Source organism: Portunus trituberculatus, chromosome 25 (assembly GCF_017591435.1).
Source record: "Portunus trituberculatus isolate SZX2019 chromosome 25, ASM1759143v1, whole genome shotgun sequence".
NCBI lineage: Eukaryota > Metazoa > Arthropoda > Malacostraca > Decapoda > Portunidae > Portunus > Portunus trituberculatus.
In genome coordinates this window covers 10,704,851-10,727,711 of record NC_059279.1, presented here as the reverse complement: position 1 = coordinate 10,727,711, position 22,861 = coordinate 10,704,851, and the positions used below count along the sequence as shown (strand labels likewise).

Below are 22,861 nucleotides of genomic sequence, written 5' to 3'. Positions count from 1 at the left end.
TAATAATAATAATTCTAACAAGAATACTTGTGTCCAAGAATGACCTCATTTGCTGTGGCGTTGTATGTGTGTGTGTGTGATGAATACTTTTCACTCTTCACGTTTTGTGTGTGTGTGTGTGTGTGTGTGTTGTGTGTGTGTGTAATTCACTGTTTGATCTGCTGCAGTCTCTGACGAGACAGCCAGACGTTACCCTACGGAACGAGCTCAGAGCTCATTATTTCCGATCTTCGGATAGGCCTGAGACCAGGCACACACCACACACCGGGACAACAAGGTCACAACTCCTCGATTTACATCCCGTACCTACTCACTGCTAGGTGAACAGGGGCTACACGTGAAAGGAGACACACCCAAATATCTCCACCCGGCCGGGGAATCGAACACCGGTCCTCTGGCTTGTGAAGCCAGCGCTCTAACCACTGAGCTACCGGGCCGTGTGTGTGTGTGTGTGTGTGTGTGTGTGTGTGTGTGTGTGTGTGTGTGTGTGTGTGTGTGTGTGATGAAAACTTTTCACTCCACGTTTCTGTGTGTGTGTGTGTGTGTGTGTGTGTGTGTGTGTGTATTTACCTAGTTGTATTTACCTAGTTGTAGTTTTACAGGGCCTGGGCTTTATGCTCGTGTGGTCCCGTCTCCATATCTACACTTATCCAATTTTTCTTTAAAACTATGTACACTCTTTGCTGACACCACTTCCTCATGGTTCCATTGGTATTCAGCCCGCACGGGATTCAGCCCACGGAATACAGCCCACACGGAATTCAGCCCACACGGGATTCAGCCCACGGAATTCAGCCCACACGGGATTCAGCCCACGCGGGATTCTGCCCACGGAATTCAGCCCACACGGAATTAAGCCCACACGGGATTCAGCCCACGGAATTCAGCCCACACGGGATTCAGCCCACGCGAATTCAGCCCACACGGGATTCAACCCATGGAATTCAGCCCACGCGGGATTCAGCCCACGGAATTCAGCCCACGCGGGGTTCAGTCCACACGGGATTCAGCCCACACGGGATTCAGCCCACTGAATTCAGCCCACACGGGATTCAGCCCACACGGGATTCAGGCCACGGGATTCAGCCCACACGGGATTCAGCCCACACGGGACTTAACTCACGGGCCCACACTGTTGAGTTGAATAGGGGTTTAATTGACATGGAACCCTTAGAAATATGACCATTTCTACTGAACGGATTTTTAGAAAAGAAAAGTAAATAACTTAAAGCAATATTATTCTTTGACTATTCATTATTTTTACAGTAGTTAGTGCTCTATTCGCCGAACCCAGCTTGCACCACGAGGAGGTTGAGAGAGAGAGAGAGAGAGAGAGTGTGTGTGTGTGTGTGTGTGTGTGTGTGTGTGTGTGTGTTCACATTCACACGCACACTCTCCCTAAGCTAGAGAAGATTATGTGTGTGTTTTCGTTCGAGTGCATATATACGTGATGAGAGAGAGGGTGTGTTCACATTCGCAATTCCGAGGGCTGAATCCCGTGTGGGCTGAATCCCGTGTGGGCTGAATCCTGTGGGCTGCATCCCGCGTGGGCTGAATCCCGTGTGGGCTGAATCTCGCGTGGGCTGAATCCCGCGTGGGCTGAATCCCATGTGGGCTGAATTCCGTGTGGGCTGAATTCCGTGGGCTGAATTCCGTGTGGGCTGAATCCCGTGTGGGCTGAATCCCGTGTAGGCTGAATCCCGCGTGGGCTGAATTCCGTGGGCTGAATCCCGTGTGGACTGAACCCCGCGTGGGCTGAATTCCGTGGGCTGAATCCCGCGTGGGCTGAATTCCATGGGCTGAATCCCGTGTGGGCTGAATTCCACGTCCACCCTTCCTCACTCAAACTGTTCCAAGTCTCAACACATCTTTGCGGGAAACTAAATTTTTTAACATCTCTCAGACATCGTCCCTTCCTTAGTTTCTTACTATGCGATCTTGTGCTTCTAAAGTCATATTCTTCTCCCAGGATCAGTTTCTCATTATCCACTTCATCCATTCCGTTAATCAATTTATAAACTTGTATCAGATCCCCTCTCTCTCTTCTCTGCTCCAAGGTTGGTAGATCCATTGCCTTTAGTCTCTCCTCATATGCCATCCCTTTAAATTCTGGAACCATTCTTGTAGCCATTTTTTGTAGTCTCTCTAATTTTCTTATGTGTTTCTTTTTATGGGGAGTCCACACAACTCCTGCATATTCCAATCTAGGTCTTATTTTAGTACTTATCAATTTCTTCATCATTTCCTTGTCCATATAGTGAAATGCTACTCCAATATTCCTTAGCAAATTATACGTCTCTCTGAAAATTCTATCAATATGGCTAACCGGTTGATTATTTTCTTCCATTGTCACTCCCAAGTCCTTTTCCTTTTTTACTTTTTCTAGTTCTACTCCATCTCCCATCTTATAGATTCCCACTGGTCGTCTTTCACTTTTCCCATTTCCATGACATGGCTTTTGTCCACATTGAATTCCATCTCCCATTTTTTGCTCCATTTCCAGATCTTGTTTAAGTCTTCCTGTAGTATTTCACAATCCTCTTTTGTTTAATGACTCTGCACAGTTTCGCATCGTCCGCAAACAGATTTATGTAGCTGTTCACTCCCTCTGGCATGTCATTTATATATACGAGAAAAAGTATTGGTGCCAATACTGACCCCTGTGGCACTCCGCTGTCTACTGTTCTCCACTTGGACTTCATATCTTTAACTATCGTCCTTATTTCTCTCCCCCTTAAGTAATTCTTCATCCATCTCAATGTGCTTCCTTTTAAGCCACCCTTCTCCTCTAACTTCCATAGTAATCTTTCATGTGGCACTTTATCAAAAGCCTTTTTAGATCTAAATAAATACAGTCAACCCATCCTCTCTCTCTTGTACTTTATCAACTATTCTAGAGTAGAAACTCAATAAATTTGTCACACATGACCGACCTTTTCTAAAACCAAATTGGCTATTTGATAATATTTTGTTGTCTTCAAGAAACTCAATCCATTGCTTCTTTATTACTTTTCACACATCTTGCATATTACACTAGTTAGTGATACCGGTCTGTAATTTAAAGGTTCTTCCTTCCTTCCGCTCTTATATATGGGAACCACCTCAGCTCTTTTCCACTCCACTGGCACTGTTCCATTTTCTATTGAGCATTTTATGATGTTGTATATTGGACTTGCTAGTTCTTCCCTACATTCTTTCAGTATTCTGCCTGAGACTTCATCCGGTCCCATTGCCTTTTCCTCATCCAATTCCGTCATCAACTTTTTATTTCAAGCTTGGTTACTTTAATCTCTTTCATATAGACAGTCTCTCTATTACCCTGTGGTCTTTCAAATTTGGATTCCTTAGTAAAGACCTCATGAAATTTACTATTTAACAGTTCTGCCATACTTTTGGGTCTTCCACCATTCTGTTTTCTCCTTTTAACCTTTCTATTGTTTCTTTTGTCTTATTTTTCCATTTATGAATCTGTAGAACAATTTTGGTTGTTCCTTACATTTTTCGACAATGTCCTTTTCATAGTTCTTTTCTTCTTCCTTTCTCACCTTAGCATATTCATTTCTTGCTGTTTTGAAGTTTTCCTTATTTTCTGGATTTCTGTTTCTTCTCCACCTTTTCGTGTGTGTGTGTGTGTGTGTGTGTGTGTGTGTGTGTGTGTGTGTGTGAAAACTTTTCACTCTTCACGTTTCTCTGTGTGTGTGTGTGTGTGTAATTCACTGTTTGATCTGCTGCAGTCTCTGACGAGACAGCCAGACGTTAGTTACACTACGGAACGAGCTCAGAGCTCATTATTTCCGATCTTGGGATAGGTCTGAGACCAGGCACACACCACACACCGGGACAACAAGGTCACAACTCCTCGATTTACATCCCGTACCTACTCACTGCTAGGTGAACAGGGGCTACACGTGAAAGGAGACACACCCAAATATCTCCACCCGGTCGGGGAATCGAACCCCGGTCCTCTGGCTTGTGAAGCCAGCGCTCTAACCACTGAGCTCTAACCACTGAGCTACCGGGCCGTGTGTGTGTGTGTGTGTGTGTGTGTGTGTGTGTGTGTGATGAAAACTTTTCACTCTTCACGTTTGTGTGTGTGTGGGGGGGCACTCTTCATGTTTGTGTGTGTGTGTGTGTGTGTGTGTGTGTGTGTGTGTGTGTGTGTGTGTGTGTGTGTGTGTGTGTGTGTGTGTGTGTGTGTAATTATAATTGAAAAATAATAATGATAATAATAATGATAATAAGTGATAATAATAATAATAGTAATAATAATAATAATTATTATTATAATTATAATAATAACAATAATTAAAATAACTAATAAATAATAATAATGATGTACGTTTTATTAGAATTGCAGTACATAGATACTGAAAATGTACATGGGAGCATTGGGGGGAGGCTTAGAATAATACACTAGCCTAACGGTGTATGTGTGTGTGTGTGTGTGTGTGTGTGTGTGTGAGAGAGAGAGAGAGAGAGAGAGAGAGAGAGAGAGAGAGAGAGAGAGAGAATTTCTTCCTTGTTTTATTGAAGATAATCGCTTTTCATTAGTATGTAGTACATTTATTGAAATACATATTAAACTTTCATATTTGATTAATAAATGAATTCAGTCAGTCATGTATTTATTTGATTTATCTTTTCATTGTATTATGAGAGATAGTAACAATGAATGCATGTGTATTCCTCCTGAAGAACAGTGGCTTCTCTCTGCCACGAAGGGTAAAGACCATCTAGTATAGCCGAATGATTATCTCTTCTTGTCTTTAATGTCAACTTGCTTTTATCCTATGTTTAAAAACATGTGTAGCTTAATTTGATATGTATTGTCATTAGATAACTTATTCAATCTGGTAAACCCTGGGACCTCCTTCCTACTCCTATATTTCTCCATACTTATGATTTGAATTTTTCCAGATCTTGAAGTTTTTAAGACGTTCATCCGGTTTCAGGTGATCCCTTTTGCCCCTTCTTTTAGGGATTGGTATTGCAGTGGGCGTTTTTTTTTTTTTTTTTCTTTTTTCAGCCCTAGGCAAGTGTCCGTACATTAAAAAAATCTATATTTCAACACAGTGTGTAGTTTGATAATATGATGCGCATCATCCATCATTAGGTAATTTAATCAGTCAATCAGTTTGCCCCGTCAGGAGCAGAGCCAGTAGGAGTTTCAGCCCAGGTTAGCTCAGTGAGTCACAGCTCATTCTTTGCAATACTCAATGAAGAGTTTCTTGTGGCGATGCTAGTGACGATGCTGTGTGTGTGTGTGTGTGTGTGTGTGTGAGAGACAACTGGAGGGGAGAGCGCTCCTCTCGATCAGTCTTATCTCTTATGTATGTCCAGTCTTGTGGCGGTTAAAACGTGGCAGTCAGGCGAGCAGAAAGACACAGCCTTGCCGACCATACAAATATGAATCAATTTTATATTGAATAGCATGACTGTTGTGTACATACATGCATACCTGCATACATACTCATGCATCCAGATAGCTATATAGTAGTAGTGTGTTATATTTTTTGTTTGTTAGTTTAAGATTTTTTATAAAATATTTCATGGTCACTGAACCGTACATTCGTGACGAGGCTTCATCTGTTATTAGCGGATTTTTTGTACATTCGTGACGAGGCTTCATCTGTTATTAGCGGATTTTTTGTTCTCTTTTTGGCTTCATTATATTATTGTATTTCTCTTTGCTGTTTGTTATGACAAGAGGAGGAGGAGGAGGAGTATTATCATGTAATCACATAACTGTACTATGGCATTCCTTATAAGGCAATGTGAAATCTTTCAGAGAGAGAGAGAGAGAGAGAGAGAGATTGTCTTTGCTGACACACACACACACACACACACACACACACACACACACACACACACACACACACACACACACACCCGGTAGCTCAGTGGCTAGAGCGCTAGCTTCACAAGCCAGAGGACCGGGACTCGATTCCCCGGCCGGGTGGAGATATTTGGGTGTGTCTCCTTTCACGTGTAGCCCCTGTTCACCTAGCAGTGAGTAGGTACGGGATGTAAATCGAGGAGTTGTGACCTTGTTGTCCCGCTGTGTGGTGTGTGCCTGGTCTCAGGCCTATCCGAAGATCGGAAATAATGAGCTCCGAGCTCGTTCCGTAGGGTAACTCTGGCTGTCTCGTCAGAGACTGCAGCAGATCAAACAGTGAAACACACACACTCTCTCTCTCTCTCTCTCTCTCTCTCTCTCTCTCTCTCTCTCTCTCTCTCTCAACGGATCAGCTTGTATCGGAAGTCACTGATGATAAAACGAAGACAACAGCTTTCAACGAAGCCATCACAGACCGATAACAGCTCTCTCTCTCTCTCTCTCTCTCTCTCTCTCTCTCTCTCTCTCTCTCTCTCTCTCTCTCTTAATGTCAAAACGCAGATTTGTGTGACTTTCTTATGGGAAGGAGAGCACCATAATTATTCTAAGACGAGTGTGCGCTGAAGTTACATTAGAGAGAATAGAATTGTATGCACAAGAACTTAATATGATGCAACATGGAGAAGATAAGAGGAGGTGGAGGAAATGATAAGAGAAGGACAAGGATGTGAAGAAGGAAAAAGTTGAATATTCAAATGAGGAATGGTTTTTGAATTATTGTAACAGATGGATCTTTCCTTTCTTCTTTTCCTTCCATTTGTTGTTGCCTTTTTCAATCCATTTTGCGTCCTAAAAGGTTTCTTCTTTCGTAGAACTTCATATCACATTTCTTCACTGTCTCTTCCTATTTATTCCTATTCTACTCCCTCCTACCACTCTTTCTCTTGTCATTTCTAAGAACTTTTGTATTATTTTCTCATTCGTTCGTCTCTCCCTCAAGCCGCTTTCTTCCTCACCACCACCACCACCTCTACCTACAAGAGTTTTCGTAATGAATTCCAGATAACCACAGTACCTTGACGCAATAGGACAGAACAAAATCCCGTCAGTGTTCGTTCGTCTAGTCACTAGTGTGTGACGCAGCGAAGTCTTACGATAATATGTCCCCGTGAATAACTGGCATTCCTTGTAATACACGCACACACACACACACACACACACATGTGGGATATCAACGATAAGAGCAAGGAGCAACATTAGCAGCATCATTCTCAGTAATAACAGAGTAGCAGTAGCAGTGTTTTATATCACTAAGCTATGATAGTTAAATTTTAAAATATGCGATAAAATACGTTTGCCCAAACGTATTAGCCTTCCTCAGCACCCTCAGCAATAGTAGCCGTCGCAGTAGGAGAGGAACTGTGATAAGGGTGTGGTGCCGCGTCACTATCACCCCCATGGAGAATGAGGAGGCACTGGAGGAAACGCCTCACCCTCGTAATTCGTAGCTGGCAACTGGGGAGCGGAAACATGATTACGAAGCCAAGCCCTGATATGGCGGGCGGACTGGCTGAGTTCGACAGGCTTTGTGAGGCACGCCGCCTGTCCTATCGTCAAGGAACCTGCCGTCACTTGTGTGGAGGTGGAGGAAAGCCGTGTGTCAGGTGGAACAGCAAGAGTGGCAAGCGAGGGCGAAGTGACGGGGCGGAAGGAGGTGACAAGTGGAGCGGCCGCGGCGGACGAGTGTCTATGTGTGCGTCTGTATCAGTCTGCTGGGTAGTCCCGACCTCTGCTCACAGTATTCCGTACGATCCACTGTCCTTCTCCCTTTCTCAGTGACTCATTTATCTCTTTACTGTTCCCTTTCTTCTATTCCGGCCACAAGAAATATATAACAGAATAATGAATAAAATAGATAACAACGAACGACAAAAAAAAAAAAAACTCGCAGATACCAAGATAAGAAACTGTCAAACTTAGTGGCGTGTTGCGTACGTATGCGTGCGTCGATATTTCTTTAATGCTAATGTCAGTGTATTTCTCGGTGTCGTGTTTTCAAGTGCCATAGCAACTCATGAGTGCCATAAAGCCTTGCTGGTAATACCCACAGATACGCAGTGTTACAAATTGTGTTTGGAAAATACATATGTTAGAAATGACGAAGAAAATTCTGGAGAATATGTTAAAGGAAAGTTTGTGTGAGAAATAATAGAAATAATACAATTCAAAGATAAAATAGAGAGACAAGGAACCTTCACCAGAACAAAGAAATAGCATGACCAGAAACTACATGAAAACAAAATAAAGAGAATAAAACAATTAGTGTTCCACATAGCAACTAAATCAAATTTTCAAATTACACATAGTAGAAGAGAGACAAACAACGTGAAGGAGACGACAACGTACTGAATGCCATCACTATCATAAGCACATTTAACCTGAAACGAGGGGAAAATCGCGATGGAGTCCTCGTCGTCTTCAAGTTCCAGGCATTCTTCTCCCACAAGTTCCCCTGAGATACCGAAGAAAGCTCCACACTCACCAAAAAGTCCCCCTCTAATGCAAAAATCACCCCGGAGCCCCCCTGAGATCCCGAAAAAAGCCTCTCAGTCCAAAGAAACAGCCCCTGAGATCCCAAAGAAAGCCCCACAGTCTTCCCAAAGCCCTCCTGAGATCCCAAAGAAAGCCCCAGAGTCCCAAAGTCCCCCTGAGATCCCAAAGAAAGCCCCAAAGTCTTCCCAAAGCCCCCCTGAGATCCCAAAGAAAGCCCCACAGTCCCAAAGTCCCCCTGAGATCCCAAAGAAAGCCCCAAAGTCTTCCCAAAGCCCCCCTGAGATCCCAAAGAAAGCCCCACAGTCCCAAAGTCCCACTGAGATCTCAAAGAAAGCCCCACAGTCCCAAAGTCCCACTGAGATCTCAAAGAAAGCCCCACAGTCCCAAAGTCCCCCTGAGATCCCAAAGAAAGCCCCACAGTCCCAAAGTCCCACTACTGAGATCCCAAAGAAAGCCCCACAGTCTTCCCAAAGCCCCCCTGAGATCCTAAAGAAAGCTCCACAGTCCCAAAGTCCCCCTGAGATCCCAAAGAAAGCCCCAAAGTCTTCCCAAAGCCCCCCTGAGATCCAAAAGAAAGCCCCACAGTCCCAAAGTCCTGAAAAACTGAAAGAAGACCCCATAAGCTCTCCTGAGACCCCAGAGAAGGTCACAAGCTCTCCTTCAGTCCCTCCTTCAGAGTTTAAAGTCTCCGAGTCACTTCCAAGTACTGAAGAGCCGAACACGAGCCACAAGTCCCCTTTAAGCCCTCCTGAGTCCCCAGCAGTTGAGTCGGAAGCATTTCCCAAGAAGTCCCTTGGCAATAAGAGCTTCAAGAGTTCTTTGCAAGTCTTCCTTCAACAGAAACATGGCACGGAGTTACAGAAGACTATTGAATACAAGGCCAAATTGGAGAGAGGGGAAGAAACCGACGAAGATGGTGATGCAGAAGAAGAAAGTAAGGAAGCAAGGCGAGTTAGTGAGGATAACAGGGAGGACGAAGCGAGGAGGGAAAAAGAGAACGAGGGAATAAAAGAAGGTGACAATATGAAGAAAATTAATAAAAAGACAGAGGAGAAAATGCAGAAGGTGTCAAGCCAACAAAAAACAAAAAGCAAGCAAGTGACGCTAATGAAACAAAGGAAAGAAAAGTAAAAATGATAGAAAATAGTGAAATAGAAAAAGAAAGGGAGATGGAGAAAAAAGTCAAGAAAACAACACAAAAAGAAAAGAAAAAGAGCCCGGAAATAACAACACTGAAGACGCAGCAAGAAGAAACAACAAAGGAGGAGAAGAAAGAAGTCACAAAAGAAGAGGGAAATAAAAAGGCGACGGAGGTAGAGACGGCAGAGGAGGAAGAAAAGAAGACGAAGAAAAGACACCAGCCAGTGAGTACTAGGAAGAAGGAAGGAATGAAGGATGAAAGAACTCAAGGACATCTCTATTTAAAGAAGAAGGTGAGCAGTACTTATTATTGTTGTTGTTGTTGTTGTTGTTGTTGTTGTTGTTGTTGTTATTATTATTATTATTATTATTATTATTATTATTATTATTATTATCTCATTAATATTATTATAATCCTCGGTGTTATTCTTGCTATTGTTTTTGTAGTTGTTATTGATCTTCTTCTTCTTCTTCTTCTTCTTCTTCTTCTTCTTCTTCTTCTTCTTCTTCTTCTTCTTCTTCTTCTTCTCTTTTCTCATTATTATTATTATTATTATTATTATTATTATTATTATTATTGTTGTTATTATTATTATCATCATCATCATCATCATCATCATCATTGTTATTGTTATTATTATTGTAATTATCATTATTATTATTATTATTATTATTATTATTATTATTATTATTATTATTATTATTTATTTATTTATGTATTTATTTATTTATTTTCTATTTGTTTATCTATTTTTTTTTTTTTTAAGGTGAAGTGCAAGGAAACATAGGTATTGGGAGTTGAGCATATTCCCGTCAACACCTGTGTTTCCTCTCACCTTCTCCAACTTGTCTAAATGTTTGAACAGTGTTATTATTATCAATGAGAGAGAGAGAGAGAGAGAGAGAGAGAGAGAGAGAGAATCTGATCTAATATGTCAATAGAGTCAAGTAATTGATAATAGTCAGTTAACAGGTAAGCACAGCAAACCAGAAAAGGAAAAAATAAATATGATCTCGTCTAGTGTTAGTGTAATGATGTCATGCAGTATAGTGTGGTTGTTGGTGGTGGTTGTGGTGGTGGTGTGGTAGTGGTGGTAGTAATAATGGAGGTGATAATTATATTGGTAGGGTGATAATATTATGGAGACGTGGCATAGTAATAACAGTGATGATGATGCTGGTTGACGGTGTTATAGTATGACGGTGACAACATGGTGGTGGTGGTGTTATGTTGGCATGATGGTGATGATGGTTGTTGCTAGCCGTGGTAGTGTGGTGGTGGTTACGATAGTGTGCATGGTGATGGCAGGATAGTGATGATAGCGATAGAAGTGACAGTATAAGGGTGGTAGTGGTGGTGGTGGTGGTGATGTGGTGCTGGTGCTGGTGAGGACGTGCGTCACCGGAAGGGCAGGGACGAGAGAGAGAGAGAGAGAGAGAGAGAGAGAGAGAGAGAGAGAGAGAGAGACGACGACGACGTTACAGTGCACACGCAAGCAATATTAGCTTTCTTCTCACCTTATTCGTATTTTGCAGCGACATCACCTCGATCGAGTCTTACCTCCTGCTGCTGTCTTCGTGCGTCACGTGTAGCTTTATCTCTGCTTGGGTATATAAACGTTTCTCTGCGTTTCCGTTCATTTATCTGTCTAACCTCCCATTTCGATTAGCTATTAACTTTCTACTCTTTGAGGTCCGTAACTTGATTTTTTTCCGGATTTTTTCCCCTCTTTTTATGTCGCTCTAGCCAATATTTGTATCCTGTATAAAAATTCAACTTGGCTTTTTCTTTATAACATTCGTAGCTTTATTTTTGTGTTACATTTTAAATGTTATTTTTCCTGTCTATTCCTTTCCTGAAACACACCCAGTTTCACTTCTCTTAGTTTAATTGTTTCTAAAAGTAATATTTTCGTCTGTTTATATCATAACTTTTTTTCTTTTCTTTTACTTATCCTTATAAAATCACATTTTCCTTCCTATAACTTACGAATACTTTAATTTCTTTATTACATCTTACTTGTTATCGTCATTTTTATGCATATGACTTAACTGCAAGACAAAGAACATTTTCTTTCACCTTAGAATTAAGTGTTGGGGTAAATGGTGTTTCTCCACAGTGTGGGACAGTTACCAGCGGTCTCCTATAGAGTTCAGTAATTTGTTTTTTGTTGTTCTTAGTCTACATAGATTACTTTGATACGGGGATTAGGAAAGAGATAACTATTCTGACAAGACGAAATTAGGTAGCATGATTTACACTCACTCGCTTCACACGAGTGGTTTTTACCCAAGTGGTTTAGTACTGGTTGCGTGGCTTAACTTCTGCGCCGTACTGATTTACCGGTCGCATGGTGTCTGCCCCAATGGCAGTTGTCCTCCATCTCAAACAAACAACGTCAAACTGACAAGTATTCTGTGCACTGTGTCAGACGAATCGCACGGTAAAAGAAAAAGGCTCTTTTGACACCCACCTGTGTGGTCATATTACCGCTCGAAAAAAAAAAAAAAAAAAAAAAATGTTGTGTGAAGCGAGCCTAAAGCGGCCCATACACGATCAATTATATTGCGCAAGTCTGGTTGCACAATATAATTGACAATTTAAAGTTGCCACACACAGGTCAATATAATTGACACTTTAATTGCGCAAACCAGGCTCAGTTTGGTCTTGCAATCCGCTGAGAAAGGATGGAGGATTTTGACTCAGCAATCGCCGTGGCTGTTGCTCTTGCTGTAGAAGAGGAAACCGATGTTCCAAAAAGGAAACGTGCAAAATGGTCAAAAGAATGGTTTCTGCAGCGTTCAACGTTTGGACACACCAAATTACTACGTGAACTGAGCCATAATGAGCCAAGTGATCTTAAAACTTTCTGCGCATGGATGCTGAGTTCTATAATGAGCTATTGCAAATGGTCGAGCCCCTGATTGAAAAACAAACTACAAATATGCGTCAGCCCATCTCTCCTACGGAGCGTTTATCAATTACACTGCGTTGGTTCTATACGAATTGATCTTTTTTTTTACATCTTCTCTTGTGTAGTTTGGGTACTTTTCCTGGAATTTTTCAACCAACACAGCGTAAGCTGCATCTTTCTTTTGTCTGTTGCTGTAATCATAACTTTTTACTTTCCATAGGGCTGGTAAACCTTTATAAACTTCGATGCACTCCAATTGGAATGTCCTGTCTTCTTCTTTGTCAGACATGTTGACGGTACGAAATCTGGAAGACAAATGATTTTGTTCCACAATTTAATTGACGGTCACCACAGACGGTCAATTAATTGTGCAATCAAATAGACTTGCGCAATAAAATATCAAGCACAAATTGATTCACTCAATACAATTGTGCAAGTCATTAATATCGCCCATACACGGTCAATTTAATTGTCAATTCAGAGTATTGACAATGAAATTGCGCAATATAATTGATCGTGTATGGGCCGCTTAAGACACATCAAAATGCCAGTGAACTGCAGGATGACCTAGATAGATTGTATGAATAGTCAGTAAAATGGCAAATAGAATTTAAAAGAAACAAATGTAAGGTCTTAAGTGTAGGAAAAAGAAGTAGACACTTAAATTACAACTTTGCCACAATATCAATCTGTGTAAGACAAAGAGTGAAAAAAACTTGGAAGTACTGTACAGTGCTTTCAGGTAGTCACAGATCTTAGACTAAGGGAACAGTGTGGGTCAGTCAGGAACAAAACCAACAGGGTATTAGGATTACTCGTATCAGTAGGAGTGTAACAAGCAGAAGTGCAGAAGTTAGCTTATTTAGCTTTAGTTAGGATAAATTTATACTATACAGTGTAATTTTGTACGCCATATATGAAACACATAGATTCCTTAAAAGCAGTGCAGAAGAGGATGACTAAGATGATTCAGGGAAAAAAGATCATCGTTTAAAGCAGTGTTTCTTAACCTTTTTCGACCTCAGCACCCCTTTTGGTCAGGCCTAAGCAGTCCAGCACCCTCCACAAATGGCTAACACCGTGCCGAACATGCAGGGCCGTTTCTAGCTTTGAGGGAGCCCTAGGCAAGATGCTGTTTGGGGGGCCCCAAATTTCAATTTTTCGTCGGAGCCCCTGGGTGACTTAGGAAATTACCTACGGGGCCCCCTGGTGGCTTGGGGGCCCTAGGCAATCGCCTTGTCCGCCTATAGCTAGAAACGGCCCTGCGGAATAGTGGAACGCTCGTACAAATCAAGTGTTTTATATCACTAAGCTACAACACATGAATATCACGTTAAAGTTTACCCCGGTATTAAATTTTAAAATATGCGATAAAAATACGTTTGCCCAAACGTATTCCTTTTATATGTGACCTTCCTCAGCACCCCCTGAAATTGATTTCAGCACCCCATGGAAGTGGTAGCACCACAGGTTAAGAAACGCTGGTTTAAAGATAGACAAAAACGACTCTTTCTGCATTCTTTGAAGAGAAGAAGGTTGGGTGGAGACATGGTAGAATTATTTGAATGGCTTAAAGAAATTTTAAAAAATTATGTAAGTGGCATTTTCATAGTAACTAAGCAGTACAGAACTCGAGGAAATTAATTCAAATTAGATATGATTACATTTAGGAAAGAGTAGGAACTGGTTCACAGAGAAGTGATCAGTGCCCACACGTAATGTAGTTTGAAGAGAGCGTTAAGTGATTATATGGATAAGGAAGACGGGTGGTTATAAAGAGGTTGGCAAGGTGTGGGCGGGTACTCATAAGCAGTCTCCTTTCTTGTGTTTTAATATTATGTTCTCTTGGCAATAACAACAAAACTTTTTGTTATTTTTTCATCAATTTAGTTATGTCTGTTCTGCCGTCCGTCACTATTCATACATTGCCGTTCATTTAATTTGTTCACTTCTCCTTTAGTGATAATAGAAATATCTTATCATTTTAGTTCTTTGTCTGTTTTTTTCTTCTTTTGCCACTCTTAGGTCGCTAATTCGTTCCTTGAAATTTCAACTTAACAATAATCCGTTTTATGCATGACATGGCTTGTCCATTTTCACCTGTGCATTTATTTGTAATTGAAATGTCTTTAATTCTAGCATACTAACCCCCGACACTTCAGTTGCCTGACCCTTCCTTCTTTGGCAGCGCAAATTCAACCCTTGGAAGGAGTACTATTTCGTGCTGGACGGTCTACTGCTCACCTACTACCGCTCGCAGCACGATTATGAGCGACTGAGCTGCATGAAAGGATCCCTAGATATGTCCCTGGTGGAGGAGGTGCACGCCAAGAAGCCAGGGATAATGAGGATCCACCACCCCTTCTGTCTCGTTCGCAGGAACCTTCGGTCTATTAAGCTGGTGAGAGAAAGTAAAAGCAGAGAGAGACTAGGAAGTGGTATAAGAAGAAAATGAGCAGGGTGGAGGGTAAGGAAGGGAAACTGGAGGAAAAAGGAAATAGGGATGATATAGTATAAATTTAGATGAAGTATTAAAGTGAAGCAGAATATATATAACGGGGAGGAACAAAAACGAAAGAATAGAGCTAGCAGACTTGATGATCCTTACTAAATAAAGCATGCTAATTGTTGATAACTAAGAAACGTAGGGTATTAGATAATATTTTGAAACACTTCTGCACCGTACCTTAATTACATTAAAAATTCTAAATAAAGTTTCACAGTTCTTTGAGGACGTTTTTATTGTTCTAGTGACAAAAAAACATCTCTATATTGTTAACAGAAGAAAAACTCTTGAGAATCCCGGTAACCAGCTCGTGGTGAGAGGGCAAAACGTTTTTAAATACGGGCCATTAAATGAGGGAAACAATTGAAGGAAAGGATGAGTAAGAAAAGATCAGAACGATGTGTAACAATATACGAGTACGTAGAAACAGGAGGGAGAGAAGAAATAGGAATAGGTAACGACGAAAAATTAAGGGTAATAAGAACTGAACGTCATAAAAAAAATGGAAATTCGTTTGTTGTAGAAATGGCAGCAGCAATAAAAATAATAGTAGTGGTAGTAGTCGTAGTAGTAGTAGTAGTAGTAGTAGTAGTAGTAGTAGTAGTAGTGGTGGTGGTGGTAGTAGTAGTAGTAGTAGTAGGATTATAGTAGTAGTATTAGTTGTTGTTGTTGTTGTTGTAATACTAGTAGTAGTAGTTGTTGTTGTAATAGTAGCAGTAGTAGAAGTGGTAATAGTAGTAGTACTAGTAGTGGTAGTAGTAGTAGTAGTAGTAGTAGTAGTAGTAGTATCAATAATAGTAATAGTACTAATAATAGTACTAGTAGCAGCGACAGCAGCAGCAGCAGTAGTAGTAGTAGTAGTAGTAGTAGTAGTAGTAGTAGCAGTAGTAGTAGTAGTAGTAGTAGTAGTAGTAGTAGTAGTAGTAGTAGTAGTAGTAGTAGTAGTAGTAGTAGTAGTAGTAGTGAAGAAGGAAAAAAAATAATTGCAAATAAAAGTAATAACATATATACCCAATCTTATCAGTCATAAATAATCTCTCTCTCTCTCTCTCTCTCTCTCTCTCTCTCTCTCTCTCTCTCTCTCTCTCTCTCTCTCGCAGGCGGCGGAGACCAAGCAAGAACAGGAGCGGTGGATGGAGGTGTTGAAGACTGCAATCGGACCACGGAGACTCTCTTGCTACAGCTCGGACAGAACTCTAAACTCTGGCACATCACCGACAACATACTCGGCGGTAAGAGAGAGATAGATAGATAGATAGAGAAAGAGAGAGAGAGAGAGAGAGAGAGAGAGAGAGAGAGAGAGAGAGAGAGAGAGAGAGAGAGAGAGAGAATATTTTTTTTCTCTGTTTATCAGCATTTTTATCTCAATCATGGGCAACAAGTGAGGTAAAGAGTTGAAGATGAAAAGGTGATATGGAGATAGGGAAGATTCCAATTCTCGTAAGTAAGTTACTTCCTCATTGTGTGTGTGTGTGTGTAATTCACTATTTGATCTGATCTGCTGCAGTCTATGACGAGACAGCCAGACGTTACCCTACGGAACGAGCTCAGGGCTCATTATTTCCGATCTTCGGATAGGTCTGAGACTAGGCACACACCACACACCGACAACAAGGTCACAACTCCTCGATTTACATCCCGTACCTACTCACTGCTAGGTGAACAGGGGCTTCACGTGAAAGGAGACACACTCAAATATATCCACCCGGCCGGGGAATCGAACCCCGGTCATCTGGCTTGTGAAGCAAGCGCTCTAACCACTGAGCTACCGGGCCGTGTGTGTGTGTGTGTGTGTGTGTGTGTGTGTGTGTGTGTTATTTAAATGGGGTTTTTTTCCGTCATCCTTGGCTTTCCTTCTTTTCCACTTCTTATTCTTTCCTTCTTTTTTGTCTTCCGTCATTCAATCATGTTTTCCTTTCTTCCCTCTAGAGATCTGCAACACTTCCGAGTCGCGTCAAGGACGTAAGCACTTATTCCTCTTCGATTACTGAAGAAGAGGACGATGAAGAGAAGAAAGCGAAGGAGAAAGAGGAGGATGAGGAGAAGGAGGAGACTGAACTTATCAAACCTAAAAAGATTCCGAGGGTGCCCATTGGAATGCCTATTTTTAAGCCAAACCTAGATCAAGTGAAACTAAAAAATGTGGAGAAGAAAGTAAAGAGTGAGGACGCCGAAGAAGGCAAGGTGTGTAGCAGAAAGAGAGAGAGAGAGAGAGAGAGAGAGAGAGAGAGAGAGAGAGAGAGAGATCACAGTGTAGGTGATTGAATAATTTAGTTATTTAATGAATTAATTATTTATTCAGAAATTACCACTATCTTCTTTACACGCACAATCCTGTTTCGTTGTCATATTTCTCTTCCCTTATCCACTGATTCCATACTTTTTTTATCCCATAGGCCGCAAACGTTTCATCACCCAACTCTCCACATGCAAGTCCCAGACAAGAGCATCTCCTAAGAGAAGCCTTGGTTTCGGGGGTGTTCGGCGTAGTGCTTAAGAAGGCTAAGAACAAAGAGGAGGAAGAGGAGGAAGCGGAAAAGCAAGAGGAGGAAAAAGAATCATCTAAGGAGGCAGGTAGTGGACATGATGGGCCGGCGTCTCCAGGACACGCCACCAGTAGCAACAGGAGGCCTTTGAAGCAACCTGTGATACCCCTCAACAATAAGAAGCTTCTTGTTTTACCAGAAGTAAAGGAATCAAAGTCTCCCAGAGTATCGCCGGCAACACAGAAGCGAAGCACCGTAGACAGAAGGAAGTCCCCGTCACCCAGCCTTCCCATCTCCAAGAGTGTGCAGGCCCTCACTAAATCCGCTGAGGAGGTGAGGCCGACACAGATGGATACAATATCCTCTGCTGACACAACCACCACTATGGAGTGGAAGAGTAAGGACGGGGAAGTTAAGGTATGTCACGCCTACACCAGTGAGGTGAAGTACAGTGACGAGGTGGATCTCTTGGACATGGAGGAAGTGACAGAGAAACTGATCAAGGAGAGAAATAAGGGAGATGATGAAGGAGTAAGGGAGAAGGATGAAACATCGGAAAATGAATATAAAGTGGTGAATGAAGTTAGAAAAAATGAAACATCAGGAAATGAATATACAGAGATGAATGAAGTTGAAAAACAGAAGCAGGAGGAAGAGGAGGGTGCGAAGACCCTTCTCGACACGGATGTCAAAGTTGTCAAGAATGAGAAGGAAGATGAGGAAGAGAACAAAGAAATGGTTGTTGCTACCTTCAAGGAAGAGGCGTTAAATGAGAACACGTTTAGTGAAGAATTTCTTGATAGCTACAACACAGACAGTCACCAGGTACTGAGTAAAGAGAACCACAAAGATGAAGATTCATCAACAGAGCACAAAAGTAGAGCGCCTGAATTGTGTCATTCTGATACACTTCCTGAGTCCTCCAGTATCGCCACTCTCGTCACACCCCCTGCATCTCCAGCCTCCAGCATGACTTCCACAAATTCAGAACCGGGTCCTAAGTCTGCCTTATCGTCTACAGTCTCTTCCGAATTCTTGCCTCCTGAGTCTGATCCTTTTTCACCTAAGGAAACTCCTCCCTCATCAGGCAATAGAAGGGACGTGGAAGAAAAGGTGCATTCTACCACACAGGAAAACAAACAAATGGCCACTGAAAAACATGAGGAGTTTGAGACGGTGGCCTGCGACGGCCCACGTGACCGTTCTAACACTAACGAGAGTACTGCCTCCTCCTGCATTGAGGGAGGTGAAAAGAAACCTGGTAAATTTAAGCTTTTAAAGAACAAGCTGAAAGGTGGCTCGACGAAAGAAAAGAAAGAAGAATCTGCCGTCCAGAGGGAGCCCAAGGAGAAGAAACGGAGAGGAAGTAGCACCTTCTCCAGTTTCTTGCAGGGGAAGAAGTCGAAAGAAAGCAGTAAGAAGGAGGAAGAGCTTCAAACATCCCAGGTCGAGGACATGAATGGATCACAAATTGTGTCTCCTGACGAAGTGACTCCTCCGTCTGAGTCACTCGTACCTGCTAAGGCGTTGCCTGTAATAGTAGTGCCTTCGGTGGATGTTCAGGTGATACCCCCTTCTGCACCTCAGCCTTATGAAGAAGAGCCGCAGGACAAGCAAGATGCCCTCCTTTCTGGCCTTGGAAGTGCCTGTGATAGGATGGTGTCCCTAAGGACGACGGTAACGTATAGCGAAGCGAGGAGCAGCGTCCACAGCCGCACCTCCATCGGGTCACGTGATGATCCGCCACCCTCCATCCCCGAGAAGACGTACATGCGTGCCCCATCGCCCAACCATGACGTGCCCAAGAACAACAGACCCGTAACTAATCTGCAGCTCATGGGCGCTGAGGGAGAATGCGATGACGAGGACGAGAGCAACCATCGGGTGGATGGCATTATTACAGAGCAACAGATCGAGGCTCTACTTCACGCGAAGGAGAATCAATATAAAAGAAAACGGTCCCTGAGTCGAAACCAACCGTTTGCTAAGCCAGATGTATTGAAGGACACGTCGCTTACCTCCTTGTCCAGCGATGAATGGACCACCAAGCGACCCTCGTACATCTCCTGCAGCAGCATTGATAGTGATGAGTCACTGCTCACCACCAACTTCCTGAGCTTTGAACAACAATCGAGCAGCTCCAGTAGCATCAAGGGCCTTAATAAGGCTGAAGCAAGTTCTTCATGTTCCCTTTCTGAAAGTGGGGACTTGCATAGCCCTGATGTAGATGGGCCTGCTGATCCCTTGCAGAGGGCTCCGCGAGCTACTGATGGAATTGCAACCAAGACTCGTATTAGTCTGACCTCCCCGGAATTCACTGTGGAGGAGGAGGATTTATCTAGCTCCCCAGAGACACCCAATGTGAAACAAACACATGACATTAATGTTGAAGAAGATGCTAACAAGGAGCAACATGGCGGCAGCGATGATGAGTCTGAGGCTGAGGCCGAGTGCAAAGACTTCTTCCCAGTGGTTGGTGGCGATGTGCAATTGCGACAGTCAACACCTCTAGATCTCCCAACAGGCAACCTGAGAACATCAGGCATTGTGAGTCTGAAAGAGTATTTGGAAGCCCATGAAGAGAAAGAAGACTTCCAGGATGTTAAGTCAGGCATCAGCCGCCTAGGACACAGCGCTGCCGTTGAGAAACTCAAACAAACCACAAATGAACAATGATATTCCGCATTGTAATGTACAGTCAAGATAGCCCCACTGTGTGCTCTGAAGACACACGGTTCGTCCTGTAGGACTTCCCTCTAATTTCCTTTATTCTGATTAATATAGCTGTATAATGTGTATCAACAGAGTTTGGACACCTCCCGTCAACATGTGAAGGCATGACCGATGGACTCATGAAATCTTTACAAAATTTAACATACTTTTGAAACTCAGAAAATGTTCATAAAGAGGGAACGCTATAGACGTGCCCAAGAGACGTGAAACATCACTTGCTGCATTCAATAATTGATGGGTACTGGACATAAAGAGGATACCAGATACATTGGGACAAAGGACAGGATTTTTGTAACATTACAGACATAAGAGTATATCACGGAGATGATTCAGGAGAACACTGGGCAGACTTTGTAGGACATTACCATCTACTAGAAAGAAACTGAACATACTTAGGAGTAATGTTTGTTTACTTAATTAAAATAGGGCAATACTTGCCCACTTAGAGGACAGTGAACATATGTATAGAGCAATGCTCTGTTACTTAAATGACACAGGATATGATTTAAGGCAATGTTCGCCCAATTAAAAGACAGTGGACACAATTCATGGTAATGTTTACCTACTTAAAAGATACTGGACATAATTTAGGAAAATCTTCACCCACTTAATTAAAGAACACAGGGCATAATTCACGGTAATATTCACTCATTTAGAGGACACTGGACATAATTTAGGGCAATATTCACTTGTTTAAAGGAAAAGAGGCATGTTTAACTCTGTGTTTTCATATTGGAGAGGTACTGGACATTTTGGACATAGTTGAGAGCCATGCTTATTTAGTACAAGATACAGGAACATGCTAAGTCATATCAGAATCTAGACCTAATGAAATAAGATGTTTATTTACCTTTGGAACACCAGAACTCACTTAACGAACTTTTTTTTTTTATGTAAGAGAGGAAAGCCGGCCAAGGGCAATAAAAAATGTAACAAAAAAAGGCCTACTTAGCTGCCAGCCCCCTTACAGGCCTGATAGAGATATCCCAAAAAACAGAGGTATGAAATGATAATACATTTATTTACTTTTGAAACACTAGATTTCGTTTAGTGGATATGGTACCTGACTACAGAGATGTTGGACACACCGCAAGCGACAGTATTGATGAATACTAAAGCAGTCGAACGCATACTCTCATCTCAGTGATTTATTTATTTATTTTTTTTATTTGTATATTTAGTAGTTGTTTTTAATTTTCTTTCTCTTGTACTAAGTTATGTACGAAATATATTGCTGATCAGCCTATGCCCTTGATATTTTGACCTTTTACCCCGTGGATGTCTTTGTTAACCTTGCTACCTGAAGGAGTGCAAGAAGAATGATATTTGATGATTGTTGGGCATGAAAGTATACTTAATAGGTTAGTATGTCAATGTTTAGTCTTGATTATGGAAAGTGGTTTAAATAAAGTAAATCAGATCTATGTTTGTATAGGTAGTGTGTGTGTGTGTGTGTGTGTGTGTGTCACGGTCGCCTGCTGGCCACCCAGCCAACCTTACCCATTACGGAGCGAGCTCAGAGCTCATAGATCGATCTTCGGGTAGGACTGAGACCACACTACACTCCAATCATCGGGAAAGGAGGTACCCAGTCCTCGAATGACATCGCGTACCTACTTGCTGCTAGTCCCCCAGATGGGAACTGCCTTGTCGTGGTGGGGGGGCTTGCGTGCCCCTGTGACCTGGCGAGCTAGGCTAGAAGGGACTTAGGCCCCTGCTCTGCCCTTTCGAGGGGGAGAGGGCTACCCATGCTAGTAAGGTCGCCAGTGAGGGGCCAGACTAAATGATTCCTACGTAGGCTGCCAGTGGACCAGCGGAGCCACCTGCTGGAGGGATCGCCCAATAGGGGCCGTCTTGTGCTGGATGGTTGGGTGTCCAGGCTGGGATGCTTTGGGAGGGGGGTCTCAGCTCTGTCGTGGACAAACTTTCGTATCATGTGGGACCTTTTTTAAAACGACTGGTCCGCATGGGGACGAGGTACCCCGTCCACGGCAGCCAGCGCTCTCTCCCATTGTAGTCCCAGTAGGTGGTTTCCCTTGCCCCTGGAGCCATTTTTTGTGTAACTTTATACATATGGTTAAACACAAAAAACTGTCAGGTTCTCGTGAGGTGGCTGACCTGGCCCGCGAGACGTCATCTTCAGGTCTGAGTGGGAAGGAGGATTCCCCTCCACAAGAGCCTCCCGCAGCAGTCTCCTGTTCTGGGAGTTCTTCTGAGGACGTATTTCTGCTGCATATGACTCCCTTGTGATGGTAAATGTTAACCCATCATTTTCTTATCACGCCTTGCATTCACTTCTCAAGGTGTATGGCACGGTTCTACGCATTCGACTTGTTTATGATAAGGATTTTCCATCTAACCGCTGCTATGTGACTTTTCTATCATGTGACGAAGCCCGTCTGGCTTATGAACATGTAGCATCTCGTCCCCTTGCTGGCTCTGTCTTTAAGACAGAACTTCTCCACTCTCGCAATATTTCGGACAGCGACACGGACTACATCCCAAATCTTTTTGACCACCATTCTGAGAGTTCAGTTCCTGAAGTCCGCCAGATCCCGCCTCCACGTTGGTTTGTGGCCCACTACAAAAATGAGCGCGGGAATTTCATACATGCCTCCCGGTACCTGTCAAAAGAGATCGGCACGATTCCTGAGGGAAACCTCAAGAAATACGGTAAGGGGGTGCTAGTGCG

General features: G+C 42.6%; 2 protein-coding genes across 2 annotated transcripts; both read left to right on the top strand.

Moving 5' to 3' along the window:
* Positions 1-8,296: 8,296 nt before the first annotated feature.
* On the top strand, positions 8,297-9,491 carry LOC123508653 (vegetative cell wall protein gp1-like). The gene is made up of 2 exons (XM_045262497.1): positions 8,297-9,323; positions 9,481-9,491. Exons 1-2 carry the CDS (start codon positions 8,297-8,299, stop codon positions 9,489-9,491), a joined length of 1,038 nt encoding a protein of 345 aa, XP_045118432.1.
* A 30-nt stretch (positions 9,492-9,521) lies between these two features.
* Positions 9,522-21,415, top strand: LOC123508642 (serine-rich adhesin for platelets-like). The gene is made up of 5 exons (XM_045262483.1): positions 9,522-9,822; positions 14,633-14,845; positions 16,051-16,182; positions 16,880-17,134; positions 17,347-21,415. Exons 1-5 carry the CDS (start codon positions 9,523-9,525, stop codon positions 20,110-20,112), a joined length of 3,666 nt encoding a protein of 1,221 aa, XP_045118418.1. The 5' UTR covers position 9,522; the 3' UTR covers positions 20,113-21,415.
* The last annotated feature ends 1,446 nt before the right edge of the window (positions 21,416-22,861 follow it).

Excerpts from the sequence above, each read along its gene's own strand:
- LOC123508653 (XM_045262497.1), top strand. The coding sequence starts at position 8,297 with ATGGAGTCCTCGTCGTCTTCAAGTTCCAGGCATTCTTCTCCCACAAGT.
- LOC123508642 (XM_045262483.1), top strand. The coding sequence starts at position 9,523 with ATGATAGAAAATAGTGAAATAGAAAAAGAAAGGGAGATGGAGAAAAAA. Across the intron at positions 9,823-14,632 it reads ATCTCTATTTAAAGAAGAAG|CGCAAATTCAACCCTTGGAA; the intron begins GTGAGCAGTACT and ends CTTCTTTGGCAG. Across the intron at positions 17,135-17,346 it reads AGGACGCCGAAGAAGGCAAG|GCCGCAAACGTTTCATCACC; the intron begins GTGTGTAGCAGA and ends TTTATCCCATAG.